Below are 20,079 nucleotides of genomic sequence, written 5' to 3' on the forward strand. Positions count from 1 at the left end.
GCCCTTCGGCCCAATTCATCCATGCCAACCAAGATGCCCACCTAGGCTAGTCCCATTTGCCCATGTTTGGCCCATATCCCTCTAAACCTTTCTTATCCATATACCTGTCCAAATATCCTTTAAATGTTATTATACCTGCCTCAACCACTTCCTCTGGCAGCTCGTTCCATATATGCACCATCCTCTGTGTGAAGAAGTTGCCCTTCAGGTCCCTTTTAAATGTTTCCTCTCATTTTAAACTATGCCCTCCAGTGTTTGATTCCTTTTCCCCAGGAAAAAGATAGTCTGCATTCACCCTACCTATGACCCTTCATGATTTTACACACCTCTATAAGGTCACCCCTCAGTCTCCTAAAACCCTAGCCTGCCCAACCTCTCCCTACAACTCAGGCCCTTGAGTCCTGGCAACATGCTCACAAATCTTCTTCGCACTCTTTCCAGTTTAGTGGCATCTTTCCAATAACAGGGTGACCAAAACTGTACACAATACTCCAAGTGCAGGGTATTCACTTGGATATCATGTGATCAGCAACTACACCAAGCAGAGAAGGAAGCACAAATATAAAAATTTTAGTGGGGAAGGACAGAGGGCAGCACGGTAGTGTAGTGGTTAGCGTAACGCTATTACAGCGCCGGTGACCCCGGTTCAATTCCTGCCACTGCCTGTAAGGAGTTTGTACAATTCCTGCCACTGCCTGTAAGGAGTTTGTACATTCTCCCCGTGTGTCTGCGTGGGTTTCCTCCGGGTGCTCCGGTTTCTTCCCACATTCCAAAGACGTACGGGTTAGGAGCTGTGGGCACACCGTGTTGTCGCCGGAAGCGTGGCGACGCTTGCAGGCTGCCCCTAGCACATTTCAGGAATGCAAAAAAAGGATGCATTTCACCGTGTTTCTCGTTATACATGGTGACTAATAAATAATCTTATAATGTTATTCTCTCCCCTCCTTGTGCCAAACTACCTCTGTAAGTGGGCATTCTTTGAACACCTCCACTGTAGGAGCCTTCATGGACAACCATGGAATGGCACCAGCAAGCACCAAGTCAGCCTGATGTACAAGCAATCCAAGAGATGGAGCATCTCAGAGAGAAGCTGGGCTCCCCCTTTCCCTATTTGGGAAATCATTTCTGACAAGTATGCAAAGCTCCTGTCAAAACACAGCACTAGCTGCCCACAGGGCTCAACAGAAACAGTCCAAATAAACCAGTCTGGGTCACCCAATGTTGTATATTCAGCACAGACTTTTGGCCAATTCCAGTTTGCTCCCAAAAAAGGATTTTAGTGTATACTTCAAGAGCATAAAAAGAAAATAAATCTGGAGGCTGCAGCAAGCGAGATGTGTATGGAATTTGTCAGGAGTCATGCAAACAGGGGCTGCCTAATTACACACCAAATCTTTGACAGACTAGTTTTTGTTTCATAAGTCTTAATTGTCCCCCAGAGGTAGACATTGTTAAATCTTCCCAGCAAACCTTTCTCCCCCCCCCCCCCCCCAAAAAGTGTTTAATGTTGGGGCAATGACATTTGAGCACAGCTGTAAACCCACCTCTCATAGGGAATAGGTTTAGTGAGATATCAGACATTCACTGCTTGAAATGACAGTCGGCATTTGGAGTAGGATGCAGCAACTGGTAAATGAGGATTAGGTACTTTCAATATTTAAATCCAGCAAAAATCAAAAAGGAAAAATAAAGTCACCCTCCAGACATAGAGACATGGATTTATACAAGGCGGTTGGGGAACTTAACATCGCACAGGAACAGGCCCTTCAGCCCACAATGTCTGTGCTGAACACGATGCTGAATTAAACTAAATCTCTTCTGCTTGTGCATGGTCCATATCCTTCCATTTCCTGCATATACACGTCTATCTAACAGCCTCTTAACTACCACTATTGTATCGGCTTCTACCACCTCCCTTGGGCAGCTCGTTCCACCTATTACTCTGTTTAAATAAAAAAATTTGCCCGCACATCCCCTTTAAACTTTCCCCCTCTTGCCTTAAATGCATGTCCTCTAGTACTTGACATTTCTACTCCGGGGGGGGGGGGGGGCGGGGGTTGGATTCTGACTACCCACTCTATCTATGCCTCTCATAATTTTATAAACTACCATCAGCTCTCCCCTCAGTCACTCCAGAGAAAACAACCCAAGTTGTCCATAACATTTATTTTCATTTAGAGGGCACTAGAGATTTAGAACTCACTGCCCAACAGGTTGATGGAGGCAGAAGCTCTTACATTTAGGAAGTACCTGAGTGAGCTCTTGAGAGAATCACAAGGCTCTGATACCAAGGACCATGTTTTCCTGGGTCACACCATGAACAGTAATTGTTCCAATGGCAAGGTGGTGCAGTGGGAGCAGGTTGGCAGTGATTTACCTTGTAGACAACTGTGTGCCTTAGTGAAAGCATTGATGATAGCTTAGACCTGTCACTAGGCACGTGTAAATGGAGGCATTGTCTGCATACTGATCCTTGACCACTGAGGTTTGGTAACTTTCTCTGAAAAAAGGTGGACCACTTCCCATATCTCAGGAGCCACTTCTTGGCAAAGGGAGACCTTGATAATGAAATTCAACACTGCCTTCAATGCACCAAAACAGCCTCTAGTGATTGAGGAAGAGGGTGTTTAGACCCAGAACAAAACTCATGGTTTACCTGGCAGCAGCAAACTCTCCCCTCCTATAGGCTGCTGTGACCCAGGATACCTGCAACTGGTATCTCAAGGCACTGGAGATACACCACTACCATCTCCGCAAGGCTTCCCTCAATCTGCCCGATCTAAGCCAGTCATCATCCTGTACACCCCTCACAAATCTTTCAACCTGCTCCTCTCCAGAGAGCAACCTCGGCTTCTCCTGACAACTAAATCCACCCCCTGGAACCATTACAACATCTTCCTTTCAAGGTAGCTTAAAACAAGTTACACAGAACCACTTGCACTCTTTGCCAGTTTGACTACTAGCTCACCCGCATCCACAAATAGGAGATCAATTGTTTTTAAAACTTTGAGGAGCCAAATTGTATGCTGGGTCTTACTGGTTCTGGTGAGATTACAATCCTCTGTCAATTGCATGACTTCCATTCATTTCCAATGGGGATTTGGCATTTCACGGCTGGTGAGGAATGAATGCCCAGTTTACTGATACAGGATAAGACAAGTACATTTCAAGATGTGTTGCAAAGACACTTGCACTGACAGGCAGCTCTCAATCTCATAACCCTGTTCTACAACTTCAGGAAGGGAAACTGCAATAACAACTCTTCAGCCAGCCAGGGTGGAGGTGATTGGGTAATTCCCCTGCCAATCAAGCTTGACGACAAACAATTCCACCAAGTTCCTCCAGTGCTTTGTGTGTTGCTCCAGATTCCAGCATCTGCGGTCTCTCGTGTCTCTGCAACAGAATCTGCTGGGGGAAGGGAGGAATTGTTGGTGTGTTGGGTTGAAACCCTGCATCAGGATGCAGAGTTCCTCCAGCACTTTGTGATGCTCCAGAAGATTGTTTGTTGCTCCAGGTTCCAGCATCTGCAGTCTCTTGTGTCTCTTGATGATTATACCACTGGAACTGACTGAAGTTGACTTAGTGCACAATTTAAATGCAATCATCTTTTATTCACTGAAATTTTCAGGAGAAATTGTCCACCTTTTATTGGGAGATGTTGCTGCACCTTCTGTTTGTATATATGAATGGTGCAAATAGTTTGTACATTGTATATTTACTGAGTAAACCAATTGAGTTGGCACTACAGGAAATGTTGTTGTGAATCATACTCAGACCTTCTGACTGCACCTTATTGGCTGACAGTGTTGCCAGTTTTTCCCCACATCCGAGGTGGAGTGTCAGAGTTTTATTTTAAAGCACCACAACTTGAAATAGGGTCAAGACCTGCCAGAAATGCAAAGCTCCCCTCTCCAGCCTTCCCTGTAGGCCTTCAATGACCAGTGACAATGAACAACCCAATGTCAATGTCATGGCAGCAGCTCATACAAGAGAGAAAGACAAACTAGCACTTCTACAAGCACCGGTTAAAGCCTCTGGTCGCCCCACAGCATTCAATAATCCATGAAGTGCAGTTGCTATCAAACTGCACACAACAAGCCCCTGCAAACAGAAATGTAGAAACAAGTAGAATTTTATGATGCTGGTTGAGGGATAATATTATCCACAAAGTCAGAGGTTAAGAGGAGACAAGACGCCCCAGATACTGAATCTCAAGCAAAACAAAAACAACCTCTGAGGAACTAAGCTGGTCAGTCACCATCTGTGGAGGGAACTGGACAGTCAATGTTTCGGGTTGAGACCCTTCATCTGGAGGTTAAAGCCCCCTTTCCTCCGAACTGCACCATAGGATGACATTTCTATATGAGAGAGCAGACGGGGACTCAGTAAAATGCATCATCTGAAAGACTGAGGGCCTGAGTTGGACAGGCTAGGACTTTATTCCTTAGCGGGCAAGAGACTGAGGGAATAATCCTATAGAGATGCATAAATTCATGAGGGGCATAGATAGAGTGAATACACTCAGTCTATTTTCCCCAATCCTGGGGGGAAAAAGAATAGAGGACACAGGTTTAGGGTGGGAGGGGAAAGATTTAATAAGAACCTGAGGGGCAACTTTCCTTTTAAAAAAAAGAGGGTGGTACGGATGAATGAGCTGCCAGAGGATGTGGTTGAGGCAGGTTGCAATAACAACCTTCTAAACCTTTCCTATCCATTTACCTGTCCAACTGTCTTTTAAAAGTTACGGGCCAAACACAGGCAAATGGGACTAACTTGGATGGGCATCTTGATCGACATGGACCAGTTGGGCCGAAGGGCCTGTTTCTGTGCTGTATGATTCAATGACTGCACCTCTCACACTGCAGCACTCCTCAACAGATAAATGGAATGTGAAATGCTCAAGTTTCTGGAGTGTACAACCCTCTGTCTGCAGCTCAAGAGAAGGATAAAAAAGATCATTTTGCGAAATGGGCTGAGACAGTGTTTACGGGGAGGTGGACTACTGTCTCCAGAAGGACAGCAGTACGCCCAACTCCTTGTTCCAGTCACAGTGGACAGCCGCATCCTGCTCTTGGGGCAAAATGTTGTTGCAGCTGGAGAGAGCAAGCAGGCAACATGGTTCCTTTTAGACTAGAAAACATTATTTAAGTTTAGGGAGAGTTTCTTTAATTATTTACTGTTTCACAGACGAATTTGGCAGGGGGAGATAGCTGAAGGTCTGGCTGTGTTCTGGCACATTTATCAGCAAGTTTAAACTGGAGCAAACAAGCTGCTCCTCACAAATACCGAGAGAGGACTTAAACATGTTTCATCTCCCTCTTCCCATTCCCAGACTCAAAACGCAGGCTCAAGAATTCCACATGTTTGCATAAACATATTGGGCACAGGCACGTAGAAACAAGATCCAGGCATTCCAAACTTGAAGCCATCTCAGCAACAGCTCGTGTTTACACAGCTCCAAGAACGTGCTCAAGTGTCCCAAGACACTTCACATGGGAGTAATCCAGTAAAATCCTACTCTTTCCCAAAACCTGCCAGCAGTGGAATCTCCACCTCCCTCAACTTTTCCACTCTCCTCTAACATTTAGAATCTTAAATCCAGAGTTTCACGTCACCTAACTTTGTTCTCTTTTATAAAAAGTAGTGAATACAGTCTCAATGGGCAGCAGTGGGATATTGGACAGGTCCCAGACCGGCAGACAATCCTTTGGAGCCATTGTACAATGGGGCGAGCAAGATTTGGCCATTGGCCTTTATTCATTGTGTCCTATGGAACACAATTAGTTCTTATCTGAAGAAAAATATTTTTAGAGTCTGTACTCTGGACCTCTAGACAAAGTGAATAATGTTCATTGATTGTTTGAGCGTCAGGTCGCAGAGTGTTGGCATGGTAACTCAAATGGACCAGCCATGCAAGGCCAGGGGCTATGAGGGCTGATCAGGGGTTGGGTATCCTGTGGCAAGCGACTCACCACCCAACAGCCCAATGCCTTTCAAAGTCATAGACACAGCACGGAAACAGGCCCTTCAGCCCACCGAGTCCATGCCAACAATCAACCACCCATTTACACTAATCCTACATCAATCTCATTTTATTTTTCTTCAGATAAGAACTGATTGTGTTCCACAGGACACAATGAACCAAGGCCAGTGGCCAAATCTTGCTTGCCCCATTGTACAATGGCTATGAAGGATTGTCTGCCAGTCTGGGACCTGTCCAACATCCCACTGCTGCCCATCGAGACTGTATGCCACTCACCTACACACTAGGGACAATTTACAGCAGCCAATTAAGCTACCAACCTGCACACCTTTGGGACCTGGGAGGAAACTGAAGGGCTGGATTGAACTGGGGTACCTGGCACAGTGAAGCAGTGCTGCAGCTATTGCACACTGTGCCGCACTACCCAACAGTTCAAAGCCTTTCCACCATCCACAAGGCAAAGCCAGGAGTGTGATGGGAATGCTCCCCATTTACCAGGGGGAGTACGGTTCCAGCAACACTTTAGAAGTTCAATACCACCCAGGATAAAACAGCCCATTTGAATGCACCCCTAAATATTCATTCTCTCAATACTGGTGCATCATGGCTGCAGTGTATACAATCTCCATCAGGCTACTCTGACAGCATCTCCCTAACCTATGGTCTCCACCAGAAAGAGCAGCAGGGATACAGAAACACCATCACGTTCTCCAAGTCACACAACATCCTGACTTGCAAATGTATTACCAATTCCTTCATACTACCTCTATATTCTGAAACCCTACTTAACATAAAACTTAAAGACACCACCCACCCGGGACATTCTTCCTTCTCCCCTCCCATCACGCAGAAGATACAGAAGCCTGAAAGCATGTACCACCAGGCTCAAGGACAGCTTCTATCCTGCCGAATGGCTCCCTAGTACGATAAGATGGACTTCTGACCTCACAATCTACCTCATTATGACCTTACACCCATTGTCTGCCTGCACTGCACTTTCTCTGTAGCTGTTACACTTTACTTTGCATTCTGTATTGTTTTACCTTGTACTACCTCAATGCACCGTGTAATGAATTGATCTGTATGAATGGTACACAAGACAAGCTTTTCACTGTTGCTCGGTACAAGTGACAATAAACCAATTCCAATTAACACTACGGAAGCACCTTCACTGAGAAGGACTGCAGCAATTCAAGGAGACAGCTCACCCCACCTTCTCAAGGGCAGTTAGGGATTGGTAAGAAATACTGGCCTTGCCCAGATCCTAATAAATGAATCAAACTTAAATATATCACATTTTCACACCCCCAAGCATCATGGGACAAGGCACACAACCTTCAGCAGAACATCCATGTGATCAACATTTTTAGGTCTCTTATCACTAGTTGCCATGTCTCTAAGATTGTCCTGGAGTCTCGCAGGAATTATAAAAGTTTATTCTCCAATACATTGAAGCAAGCAACTTCAGAGAAAAATTATAGGGACATTAGATAGAATTTCTGTTTAATTTGACAGCTTTAATTTATTAGTAGTACAAGTTATCAGAGGTGGAACGTGCATGTTTGATGGGTTGGTGGTTGGAAGAAGTTCCCACCCTGAAACAATGCTGGTAGCACTCAACACAAGACTTACAATTCTGTATCTTTCTCAAGAGAGCCAAATCCCTATTTGTTGGCGCCTCTCTGATTAGACCCACGCACCCATTCACACATCCTCCAGGCTCTTACCTTCCCAAGTGGGTGGGGACCATCCACCGTCTTCCCATCATCATCCGGACCCCAGCTGTGGGAAACAAGAAACAGGGAATGCGTGAGGGATCTGTTGTCGGAGAGGTAAACCGAAGAAGCCCCATTAGTTGGCAGGTGGGGAACTGTAGAACCCGACCTGAATTCCCCAAGAGGTCTGGCCCTTGCAATTGGAAGTCAGGGGGAGAATTCCGAGGAATTTCTCTCACGGATCCCTCCTTGCAAGACATCAGGAAGTTAACTTTTTGGAAATAGGAAAACTGGGAATGTAACAGGAAAAAGTTACAAAAAAAATTGCTTGAGAAAGAACAAGGGGATGAAGGGCAGATAAAGAGGGTGTTATTTTCCTCCTAATATTAATCATTTGCCTAAAACACACCTTCTCAATTTGTGTGGGAGAGGAGCTTGCGAAAATGAAAGGCATGGTTTAAATTTACTCCAACTTGCATCCCGAGACATGTTTTGCACACCTCAAACAAAAGATTGAAGATTTTTAAAAAAATACAAGAGCTCTGATTACTCTCTCGTTGCTCTGCCAGATGTTCATTTGCATGAACAGTAAATGGAAAAAGGATACCGCCTGCCAATTTTAAACCACCCGTCTACCTTCACTGATTGAAGGTAATGAGTGAAGGATGTCCACTTCAGTGACCAGAATCCAAATGACAATGACCTGCAGCAGAACATTAGTGAGAGACTTTACATGTTTTCCACTATAGCTGCCTTGGATATTTGGTCAGAGGCCAAACAAGTTTTAAGATTAATTACAGAGGGGGAACTGGCTAGTCTCCAGGCTGAACATGTATAGCGACAGGCTCCAGTGAAACGCTTAAAGTGGAACGCCCATGTAGTCAAATCAAGGATGACATATCCGGTTCAAAAAAAAATTCCATACTTTGCCCTGGGCTGTCCCAAGGGCTTTTAGTGAATCAAGGCGGCTTTGAAGTGGAATCTCTGTAGTAATCTAGGAAGTCTGGCAGTTAATTTGTGAACAGCAAGCTCCCCCCATTGGTGATCACAGATGCTCGAGGGTTAAGCAACAGGTAAGGCATGCACAAACATGGCCTGCAGGATGTAATTCAACAACTGAGATTGAGGTGATCCCAATTCCACAGGGCAAATAAAGACTAAAAAGAGTTTCTTGCTCATCCTGTGGATCAACTCTCCACTCTAGCTGGAAGCTTGGAGGTGACGTGAGGGATACTGAAGAGGGGCTTGGAAGATGACAGAACCTTTCTTTATCCCGGTGTTCTGGGATGGACTTGTTGGTTAGGACAGCTCAGGGGAGTCATTAGGCAAAGGGTACAGACACACCACCAGGTTCAGGAACAGCTACTTTCCTACAACCATCAGGTTTTGAATAACCCTGCACAACCCTAACCCTACCTCAGTAACAGAACACTACAGACCACCTCTCGCACTACCATGGACTTGTCTCTGATTGTGCAAAACACAAAAATCAGGTCTTTCTTCACTGCCTTGTATAATTTATGTATAACTTAAGTTCTATGCTATTGCCCAAATCTAGGTGCCTGTGATGCTGCTGCAAGCAGATTTTTCCATTATACCTGTACCTCACCGTACTTGTGCACATGACAATAAACTTGACATGACTTGAATCATGTCATGGTGTTTCAGCTGTAGAATGACAACGAATTTCTCACTCCTTCACCCAAATTCAAGAAAGGACGAGCCCTGCACTAACCACCAGAAGATAAAATCTTCTAACCTGCCTCTACCTTGCAACACTACCTTTGTCCCTTCAACATCCAAGATGAAACCCCGGAAAACAGGAATCACTTCCCATATTTCAGGAGCCACCATTGAGTGAAGGCAGATTTCAATGATGAAATGTGCCACTACTTTCAGTGTGCCAACAGAGCCTTTGGCCAATCAATGAAGATGACAAAGACTTCGAACTTGTGTCCATTGAGCACCATCCTGTAGACTTTAGGAGGCATGGACAACCTATAGCAGACACTACAAACACTGGAGAAATAACAATGACACTGTCTCCATACAATCATGAAGGTGGTATGCCAGCAGCTCTACTTCATGAGGAGTTTGAGGAGATTCAGTACGTCACCAAAGACACTTACAAATTTCTACAGATGTACAGTGGAGACCATTCTAACTGGTTGCATCACAGCCTGGTATGGAGGTTCCAATGCACAGGATCACAAGAAGCTGCAAAGGGTTGTAGGCTCAGCCAGCTCCATCATGGGCACAACCTTTCCCACCATAGAGGGCATCTTCAAGAGGCGGTGCCTCGAGAAGGCAGCATCCATCACTAAGGACACTCATCATCCAGGACATGTCCTCTTCTCGTTGCTACCATCGGGGAGAAGGTACAGGAGCCTGAAGACCCACAGTCAAATGATTTAGCCTCTTTCCCTCCACCATCAGATTTCTGAATGGTCCATGAACACTGCTTATTATTCCTTGTTTTTTTTTTGCACTATTTCTGAAATTTATTGTAATTTTATGTCTTTGCACTGTACTGCTGCCACAAAACAACAAACTTCACGTTATACAAGACAGTGATAATAAATCTGATTCTGATCCTCAAATCCCTTTGGCAAGATACATGAAGTAATGCCAGGGCCCCACCCAACATAGAGGGTCTGAACACACTCAACTAGTTGGAAGATGGGTCACAGGATAACGGACTTCCGATATGGATACTTGGCTCTGAACTCCGTCACCGTAAGAGATTGCAAGGGCAGATGGAGGAAACAGTTCAAGGATGTTCCCAAAGCCTCCTTGAAAGAAGTGTAGTATCTCCACTAACTCGTGGGAATCCCTGGCCCATTAGCACTAAGACTGGAGGAGGAATGTCCAGCAAAACACGGAGGCCATTCATGAACAGCTAAAGGAAGGCAACACCTCCCAAACTGCCCACCTACCTGCCCCAATAACGGTCTTCTGCCCCAGATGCAGTAGAGTTTGTAGATCCCACATTGGTTTTACCAGCCACTTCAGAGAGCCACTGAGCTGGAGGAAACAAATCATCCTCAAGCCAAGGCACTGCCCAAAAGGAATGAGGAAGAGTCAGGACCCCAAGAGAACTCCCCAGCTCTCTTCACAAACAACTTTTCCCTCTCACTCAAGAAAACACAGGGAGCCATCAAGCAAAAGACAATGGTTCCCACAGTGCAGTACTCACTCAGTACTTCACTTGAGTGTGACCCCAGAGGCTTGAGCTCAACTCTCTGAAATAGGATTCGAATCCATAGCCATCTTATTCAGAGGTTGGAGTGCTGAGCCATGGCTGAATGCTACCAGCAAGACTGTCAAAAGGTATTTTATGGATGAGTAACCCCAGTGCACCAGAGGTGTAGTACAATTGATGCTACAGCAAGAATACTTTAGTAAACCTGACGCCTTGGTTGAAGAAAGAATCTCAGGTTGAAGACAAAACAATTAGACATGATGCACACACCTAATAGCTGCTCAAATTTGCTTTCACTCTTTTAATTCAACATAATTTTACATTTCAAGATAAATTACATTGAGTGACATTGGGTTAAGAAAACAGTTCATAAAATTCCAGCTAACTTGAGAAAACAAAACTGTTATTCTGTGTTACCATGGTGAGTTTGCAGTCTAAATAGAGTTCATTGTGTTAAATACAGTCCACTGTAAAACTTCGAGACAATGCCACCAATAAATTCTAGCCTATCAAACACTTTGCACAGAACTTTCTTCGCTTTTAATGTCTCAGTGCAGTAAGTTCACTTAAGGTTAAGTTTCCTCTCGCTATAGCTTAGTCCAAGGGTCTGTGAGCTGTTGCTGAGGGAAGTACAGACAGTGCATCGAAACCGTGTCAACTGACCCATTCAAGCGGATAAAGAAGCGACACAAGAGACTGCAGATGCTGGAATCTGCTGACAAAGTGAGTGGTCTTCACACCGCTCCCCGCCACCCCCCCCCCCCCCCCCCCAATGCCCAATCGCTTCAAGATGCATCAAGAAACCAGGAAAGTAGCAATTGCTTTTCTATATCATCCACACTCCTTCCAGGATGTCCTGAAGCACTCTGTGGGCAATGAAACACTTGTAAGTGTTGTCACTTATAAAATGCAAATTTGTGCACAGCAAGCTCCCACAAACAGCAACATAACAACGAGCAGCTAATCTGTTTTGTCAGTATTGACTGAAGGATGAATAAGAGCTCCTATAGACATAGGAGCAGAATTAGGCCAGTCGGCCCATCAAGTCTGCTCCGCCATTCGATCATGGCTGATTTATTTTTCCCTCTCAACCCCATTCTCCTGCCTTCTCCCTGTAACCTTTGACACCCTTATAAATCAAGAACCTATCAACTTCCACTTTAAATACACCCAATGACTTGGTCTCCACAGCCGTCTGTGGCAATGAATTCCACAAATTCACTGCCCTCTGGCTAAAGAAATTCCTCATCTGTTCTAAAGGGACGTCCTTCTATTCTGAGGCTGTGCCCTCTGGTCCTAGACTCTCCCACTACTGGAAACAGCCTCTCCACGTCCACTCTATCCAGGCCTTTCAAAATTCAGTAAGTTTCAATGAGATCCCCACCCCCCATCCTTCTAAACTCCAGTGAGTACAGGCCCAGAGCCATCAAACACTCCTCATATATGTTAACCCTTTCATTTCCAGGATCATTCTTGTAAACCTCCCCTGGACCCTCTCCAATGCCAGCACATCCTTCCTTAGATATACGGTCCAAAATTGCTCACAATACAACAAACGTGATCTGACCAACACCTTATAAAGTCTCAGAATTACATCCTTGCTTTCATATTCTAGTCCTCTCGAAATGAATGCTAACATTGCATCTGCCTTCCTTACTACTGACTCAACCTGCAAGTTAACCTTCAGGGAATCCTGCACTAGGATCCCAAGTCCCTTTGCACCTCCGATTTCTGAATTTGCTCCCCGTTTAGAAAATAGTCTACACCTTTATTCCTTCTACCAAAGTGCATAACCGTACACTTCCCTACGCTGTATTCCATCTGCCACTTTGCCCATTCTCTCAACCTGTCCAAGTCCTTCTGCAGACTCCCTGCTTCAACACTACCTGCCCCTCCACCTATCTTTGATTCATCCGCAAACTTGGCCACAAAGCCATCAATTTCATCATCCAGATCATTAACACAACGTGAAAAGTAGCAGACCCAACACCGACCCATGTGGAGCACCACTAGTCACTGGCAGCCAACCAGAAAAGGCCCCCTTTATTCCCACTCTTTGCCTTCTGCTAGTTAGCCAATCTTCTATCCATGCTAGTACCTTTCCTGTAATGCCATGGGCTCCTATCTTGTTTGGCAGCCTCATGTGTGGCACCTTGTCAAAGGCCTTCTGAAATCCGAGTAAACAACATCCACTGACTTTCCTTTGTCTATCCTGCCTGCTACTTCCTCAAAGAATTCCAACAGATTTGTCAGGCAAGATCTCCCCTTAAGGAAACCATGCTGACTTCAGCCTATTTTATCATGTGCTTCCAAGTACCCCAAAACCTCATCCTTAATCATGAGCTCTAATATCTTACCAACCACTGAAGTCAGGCTAACTGGCCTATAATTTCCTGTCCTTTGCCTCCCTCCCTTCTTAAAAAGTGGAGTGACATTTGCGATTTTGCAGTCCTCCGGAACCATTCCTGAGTCTAGTGATTCTTGAAAAGTCACTACTAATGCCCCCACAATCTCTTCAGCGACCTCTTTCACAACCCTGGGGTGTAGTCCATCTGGTCCAGGTGACTTATCCACCGTCAGACCTCTCAGTTTCCCAAGCACGTTCCCTTTAGCAATTGCAACTACACTCATTTCTGCCCCCTGACTCTCTCGAATTTCTGGCATGTTGCTGGTGTCTTCCACAGTGAAGACTGACAAAATACTTAATCAGTTCGTCTGCCATTTCTTTGTTCCCCATTACTACCTCTCCAGCATCACTTTCCAGCGGTCCAATGTCCGCTCTTGCCTCTCTTTTACTCTTTATATATCTGAAAAATCTTTTGGTATCCTCTTTTATATTATTGGCTAGCTTACCTTCATATTTCATCTTTTCTCCCCTTATTGCTTTTTTAGTTGCATTCTGTTGGTTTTAAAAACTTCCCAATCCTCTAGCTTCCCACTAATTTTTGCAATATCGTATGCCCTCTCTTTTGGTGTTATGCTGTCTTTTGACTTCCCTGATGAGCCACGGTTGCCTCATCCTCCCTTTTGAATGCTGCTTCTTTGGGATGAATTGATCCTGTGTCTTCTGAATTACTTGCAGGAATTCCTGCCATTGCTGCTCTACCATCACCCCTGCTGGGATCCCCTTCCAATCAACTTTGGCCAGCTCCTCTCTCATGCTTAAGTAGTTACCTTCACTCTACTGCAATACCGATCCATCTGATTTTAGCTTCTCCCTCTCAAACTGCAGGGCGAATCCTATCATATTATGATCATTGCCTCCTAAGGGTTCCTTTACCTTAAGCTCCCTAATCAAATCTGGTTCATTGCACAACACCAAATCCAGAATTGCCTTTTCTCTCGTGGGCTCGACCACAAGCTGCTCTGAAAAGCCATCTCATGGGCATTCTACAAATTCCTTCTCTTGGATTCAGTACCAACCTAATTTTCCCAATCTACCTGCATATTGAAATCCCCCATGACCACAGTAACATTGCCCTTTTTAAATGCTTTTACTATCTCCTGTTGTAATTTGTACCCCACATCCTGGCTACTATTCAGAGTCCCGTATACAACTCCCATCAGGGTCTTTTTACCCTTGTTTCTTAACTCTACCCACAAGGATTCTACATCTTCTGATCCTATGTCACTTGATTTGATTTCATTTTTTACCAACAGAAAGGATGTGTATCCTTGGATGTTTAGCTCCCAGCTGTGACCTTCTTTGAGCCACGACTCTGATGCCCACAGCATCATACCTGCCAATTTCTAACTGTGCTGTGAACTCATCTACCTTATTTCTTATACTGTGTGCATTCAAATATAACCCCTTCAAGTCCTGTATTCACCAACCTTCTTCTCAAATATGTCTCCATGTTGCCTGAAGTTAAATTCTTATCCTTTTCTAAACTTGGTCTTATTCTTTATTCTGGAGACTTCAGCAACCTCTCCTGCACTCTCCTTCCCTTTTACTTTATCCATACTTTTCCAATCTGTTGAACCCACCTCGCTACTATTTAGTTTAAAGCCCTATCCACAGCCCTAGTTATGCAAATTGCCAGGACCCTGGTCCCAGCATGGTTCAGGTGGAACCCCTCCCATCGGAACAGCTCCCTCCTTCCCCAATACTGGTGCCAATGTCCCACGAACTCAAACCCACTTCTCCCACACCAAACTTTGAACCACACATTTAACTCTCCGGTCTTATTGACCCTGTGCCAATCTGCACACGACTCAGGCAGCAATCCAGAGATTACCACCTTTTTGGTTCTGCTTTTTAATTTAGTCCCTAGCTGCTCAAAGTCCCTCAGCAGAACCACTTTCCTTGTTGTACCTACGTTGTTGGTACCCACATGGACCACGACAACTGGATCTTACCACCCCCACCCCATTCTAAATTCCTCTGCAGGTCAGATGAGATGTCCCGAACCCAGGCACCAGGCAGGCAACACAGTCTTTGGGACTCTCGATCCTTGCGGCAGAGAATGGTGTCCATTCACCTGGCTATACTATCCCCAATCACAACCACATTTCTCTTCTCTCCCCCCTCTTGAATGGCTCCCTGAACCACGGCGCCACTGTTCGGTTGTTCATCCTTCCTACAGCCCCCACTCTCATCCGCACAGGCAGCAAGAATCTCAGACCTGTTGGGCAAGCTCAAGGGCTGAGGCTCCTCCAGCACTACCTCTTGGATCCCCCCCTACCTGCCTCACTAGCAGCCACACCCTCCTGTCCCTGACCACAGACCAAATTTAAAGTAATTAATCTAATGGGCGTGACTGCCTCCAGAAACAGCATCCAGGTAACTCTCCCTGATGCGTCGCAGTGTTTGAAGTCCAGATTCCAGATCATCAACTTTATTGCCCAGAGAGCCAATTATAACCAAGTCCTGGTGCAGGGTTTCAAAGAGAAACATCAACAATTCCTTTCCTCCCACACATGCTGCTCAACCCGCTGAGTTCTTCCAGTGGATTGTTTGCTGTGCCAATTATAACTCCCCTGTTTCTTCAAATACAGCTCCATTGGATTCCTCAATCCACACGAGATCTCACTGGGGCTCAGCTTAAAGCTGCAACAAAAAGACACCACTGCAGGCACATAACACTGCACTGTTGGTAATAAAACATCTATAGTGTTGATAAATCATGTTGAGTTACCAACAGCTACAAATCTCTGAATATTTACAAAAATGTTGTTATCTTTGCCGGTTCGTTCCGGGAGTGCAGAACCCCTCTGATTGCAATCTCCAAATCCAGGTCACGATCACTGTTGGTTTAAACTGGGTCTGTGCATTGGACACCGAGCCACCACAACCTCAGCGCCATTCCAGAGACCAAAAGCTCCACCAGATCTCTCACCAACTCCCAGCTCAGACACACAGCACAACCCAACCCCTTACAATCTACTAGACACCCAAAAAAAGTCACTTGGCCCAGGAATGTTAAAAGCCTCCCCAATTCTAGATTATTACAGCCCACACACCCCACAATGATACAACACTCCCACTAACCCCCCCCCAAACCTTAGCGATACAAACCTGCAGCTGTAAATGTCGTTGATCTGAAAGTGTTTGTTGAAAGCCACTGCCTCGATGCTGTCAGTCAAGGGTCCATCCAGCACACGGATACCTGTAGGGGAAGGGGAGGACATCCCATCAGCAGAGACAGACTGGCATCAGGAAGACCTGAATGAGGAAGGGTCAGTGATCTGAAGTATTGGCTTTGTTCCTCTCTCTACGGATGCTGCCCAACCTGCTGAGCACCTCCAGTACTTGGTTATTATCCCAGAGTTCCAGCATCTGCAACTATTTTCTGCTTTTCGATTACTGTTGAGTTCACTGCTTCTTCTTCTCTATCCTCTCTTGCCTTGTAGGAGTTCCAAAAGAAGGGTCATTGACCTGAAAATTTAACTGTTTCTCTCTCCAAGGATGCTGCTCGACCCTCTGAGAATCCCCAGCATTTTCCATTATTATTCCTGAAGAGCCAGGAATCTGACATCATTATAGAGAAAGAAACTTGCAAGGAAGCAAGGTCATCAACTTGACCTTCAGGGGGCAGAGAGCAGTCACACAATGCTGAGACAATCACAGTGTTTCACTGCAATTCTGCTGCCTTCCCAGGGGTCCTTAGGCAGTCTCAGCCTGCAACAGAGGGAGGCTCTGGAGAGGTGCAGAAGTGGTTCCCCAGGATGCTGCCTGGATTAGAGAGTATTAGCTACAAGGAGAGGTCGGACAAACTTGGTTTGTTTTCTCTGGAGCATCAGAGGCTGAGGGGAGACCTGATAGAAGTTTATGAAACTGTGAGGGGTATATGTAGGGTAGATAGAGTCTTTACCCCAGGGTGAAAGTGTCAAATATTAGAGGACATAGGATTAAGGGGAGATGGGAAAGTTTAAAGGAGGGTTTTTGTTTAGAAAAGACAGCGGTTAGCATAATGCTATTACAACACTAGCGACCCGGGTTCAATTCCGGCCGCTGTCTGCAAGGGGTTTGTACGTTCTCCCCGTATCTGTGTGGGTTTCCTCCGGGTGCTCCGGTTTCCTCCCACATTCCAAAGACGTACGGGTTAGGAAGATGTGGGCATGCTACTTTGGCGCCGGAAGCGTGGCGACACTTGCGGGCTGCCCCCAGAACATTCTGTGCAAAAGATGTATTTCACTGTGTTTCCATGTACACGTGACCGATAAAGTTGGTGCCTGGAAGTGGAACTGATGGGATTGCTCTGGGATCGCTCTGGGATCTAGCAAAGATACAATGGGCCAAATGACTCTCTTCTTTGTTGTAAAGAAATACAAATACACATAATATGGAAACTTCTCTCACACCACAGCAGCCTTCACCGCTGCTATACTCTGGCTACCACAGGGAAGGTTCATTCTAGGGTCAGTCGTACAGCACAGAAACAGGCCCTTCGGCCCATCATGTCCATGCCGACCAAGATGCTCATCTACACTTTCCCCACTTCAAGACCGAATCCTTCCAAGACTGGCCTATTTCAAATGCATCCTAAACATAGCAATTGCATTCGATGCCACCACCTCCTCTGGCAGCAAGTTCTAGATATTAACCACTTAAATAAAAACTTACCCCTCAGATCCCCTTTAAAAATTCCTTCCTCTCACCTCAAACCTATTGTTTTTGATACCCCTACCATGGGAAAAAGATCTTGTCTATCTACCCTGTCTGTGCCTTTCCTATTCTTATACACCTCTATCATGTCAGCCCTCGGCCCCCTTCGCTCCGGGGAAGATAAGCCCAGCTTCTCCAATCCCTCCTCATAACTAAAATCCTCCAATCCACCAGAACCTCCTCTGTGCCGACTTACTTCCCAGTGCGGTGGTGAGAAAATCGACAGCGAGCTGTGTGTACAGCACCTCATGGGAACTGGACATGCCCCCTTTCAGGAGATGAACTTACATGCTAACCATGATAATGTTAAGTGTTAAGTACTTTTGGGCAATACTGTAAACAGTTCCAGGAGGTGGGCATGATACTAGGACTACATTTAGCAGCCAAAGGAGGATTAACGATTACTAGCCAACGAGGTTTAGGCTTTGGATGTTGCTTCCTGAATAGGGGAGGCTGGAGTTTTCCCTGAAAACTAGTTCATCTTCCAAGGGAGCTGGGCTCTAGAAACTATAATACTATCCTCCAAGATCAGGGGGAAAGGAAGGTAAATACAGAGCGCTTATACCGAGTCCACTGCATAAAAAGAACTAGACTGTTAAGTGGTAGGACATCCACCCTCGGGACAGAAAGAAATCTCCACCAATGAAGGTATCAAGGTTTTAACCAGCCATTAGCAAATTTTGCAGTAAACAGCACCATCTCCTGGCCAGTCAAAGGGGTGCAGCACAGATAATGGCAAACATTGTAGAGGCTCTTGACCAGGCAAAAATAAACATGTCCATTGGCTGCTGTCACATTCTGAACTATTTTTCTCTTAAGAATATGAAGGAAAGACCTTAAAGAAAGGCCAGTAGCCAGAGGGTGTAGATTTAAAGTAACTGGCAGAAGACTGGGGGGCGGATACAAGGATAATTCCACACCTACCACCTCCCGCAGAGGTTACAGCAGACCTGGAGCCCGTGGCCTTCTGGAATCCACAGCGGGAAACAGCCAACCACCTCCCTCTCCCCATTCTGTCCCGAAGCCTCCAATAGCTGGATGAGAATTTAACTTCATCAAGGTGACAACTGTATCCACTTCCGTGCATTTTCAGGCAACATTACACGTTGCAAGGCACTGCTTAAAAAGAAATATTCTTCATTTCAATCACGACCGAATGATACAGTACAAGCCCTTTGGCCGACTATGATGCCAATCTAAACTAATCCCATCTGCCTGCACATGGTCCATATCCCTCCATTCCCTGCCTGTTCGTGCCCATCGAAACGCCTCTTAAATGTTGCTGTTTTATCTGCTTCCAGCACTTCCCTGGCAGTGCGTTCCAGACACCCACCACTCTGTAATAAAACTTGCCTCAGATCTCCTTTAAACTTTGCCCCTTTCACATTAAATCTATGCCCTCTTGTGTTTGACATTTCCACCCTAGGATATGGACCATCTACCCTAAATAAGCCTGTCGTATTTTTATACACTTCTCAGGTCATCCCTCAACCTTCAAATGTGAAAACAATACAAGTTTGTCCTATTTCTTTTTGTAGCTCATACCCTCTAATCCAGGCGACATCCTGGTGCACCTCTTCTGCACCCTCTCCATAGCCTCCACATCCTTCCTGTGATGCAGTGGGCATTTCTGCTCACAATACTCCAAATGTGGCCGAACCAAAAGTTTTATACAGCTGCCCTATTTTTATGCAGTTGCCCTATTCTATGATGTGGTTCCAATTAGTTCCTCTGACCTTTTGTTTCCTGTTATCTTTGCTACAAATACTTCCACTTGTGAATGTAAATATTTTACTTTCAGTTTATTATTTCAGTCTGTTAACTATCTTCCTCACAACTGAGATACAAGTTCTGCATCACCACTAAACTAGTGCTTGTAGACCCAGTCAAGTTTCCTAATGTACCAAAAGGGTCAACAGTCCGAAAACAGACTCCTAGGGAACAGCACTGTGGCCTTCCATCTGCATTGAGAACCCACCTTGGCTCTGAATTGTATCCAACCAGTGCCTGCTTAAAGCCAAGGGCTTCAAATTTCGATCACACATTCTGACCACACAGCTGCTGGGGTGAT

At 45.4% G+C, this 20,079-nt stretch overlaps 1 protein-coding gene across 1 annotated transcript in view; it reads right to left on the reverse strand.

Moving 5' to 3' along the window:
• Positions 1-20,079, reverse strand: part of LOC127583555 (proprotein convertase subtilisin/kexin type 7-like) — a 231,374-nt gene that overhangs the window by 175,552 nt on the left and 35,743 nt on the right. Inside the window, exons 5-6 of the mRNA XM_052039648.1 lie at positions 16,419-16,509; positions 7,711-7,765 (exon numbers count right to left, since the gene is read on the reverse strand). Coding sequence (XP_051895608.1) covers positions 7,711-7,765; positions 16,419-16,509 — 146 coding nt within the window. The remainder of the gene's footprint in view (positions 1-7,710; positions 7,766-16,418; positions 16,510-20,079) is intronic.

The sequence above is a fragment of the Pristis pectinata genome, chromosome 27, assembly GCF_009764475.1.
Source record: "Pristis pectinata isolate sPriPec2 chromosome 27, sPriPec2.1.pri, whole genome shotgun sequence".
Taxonomy (NCBI): domain Eukaryota; kingdom Metazoa; phylum Chordata; class Chondrichthyes; order Rhinopristiformes; family Pristidae; genus Pristis; species Pristis pectinata.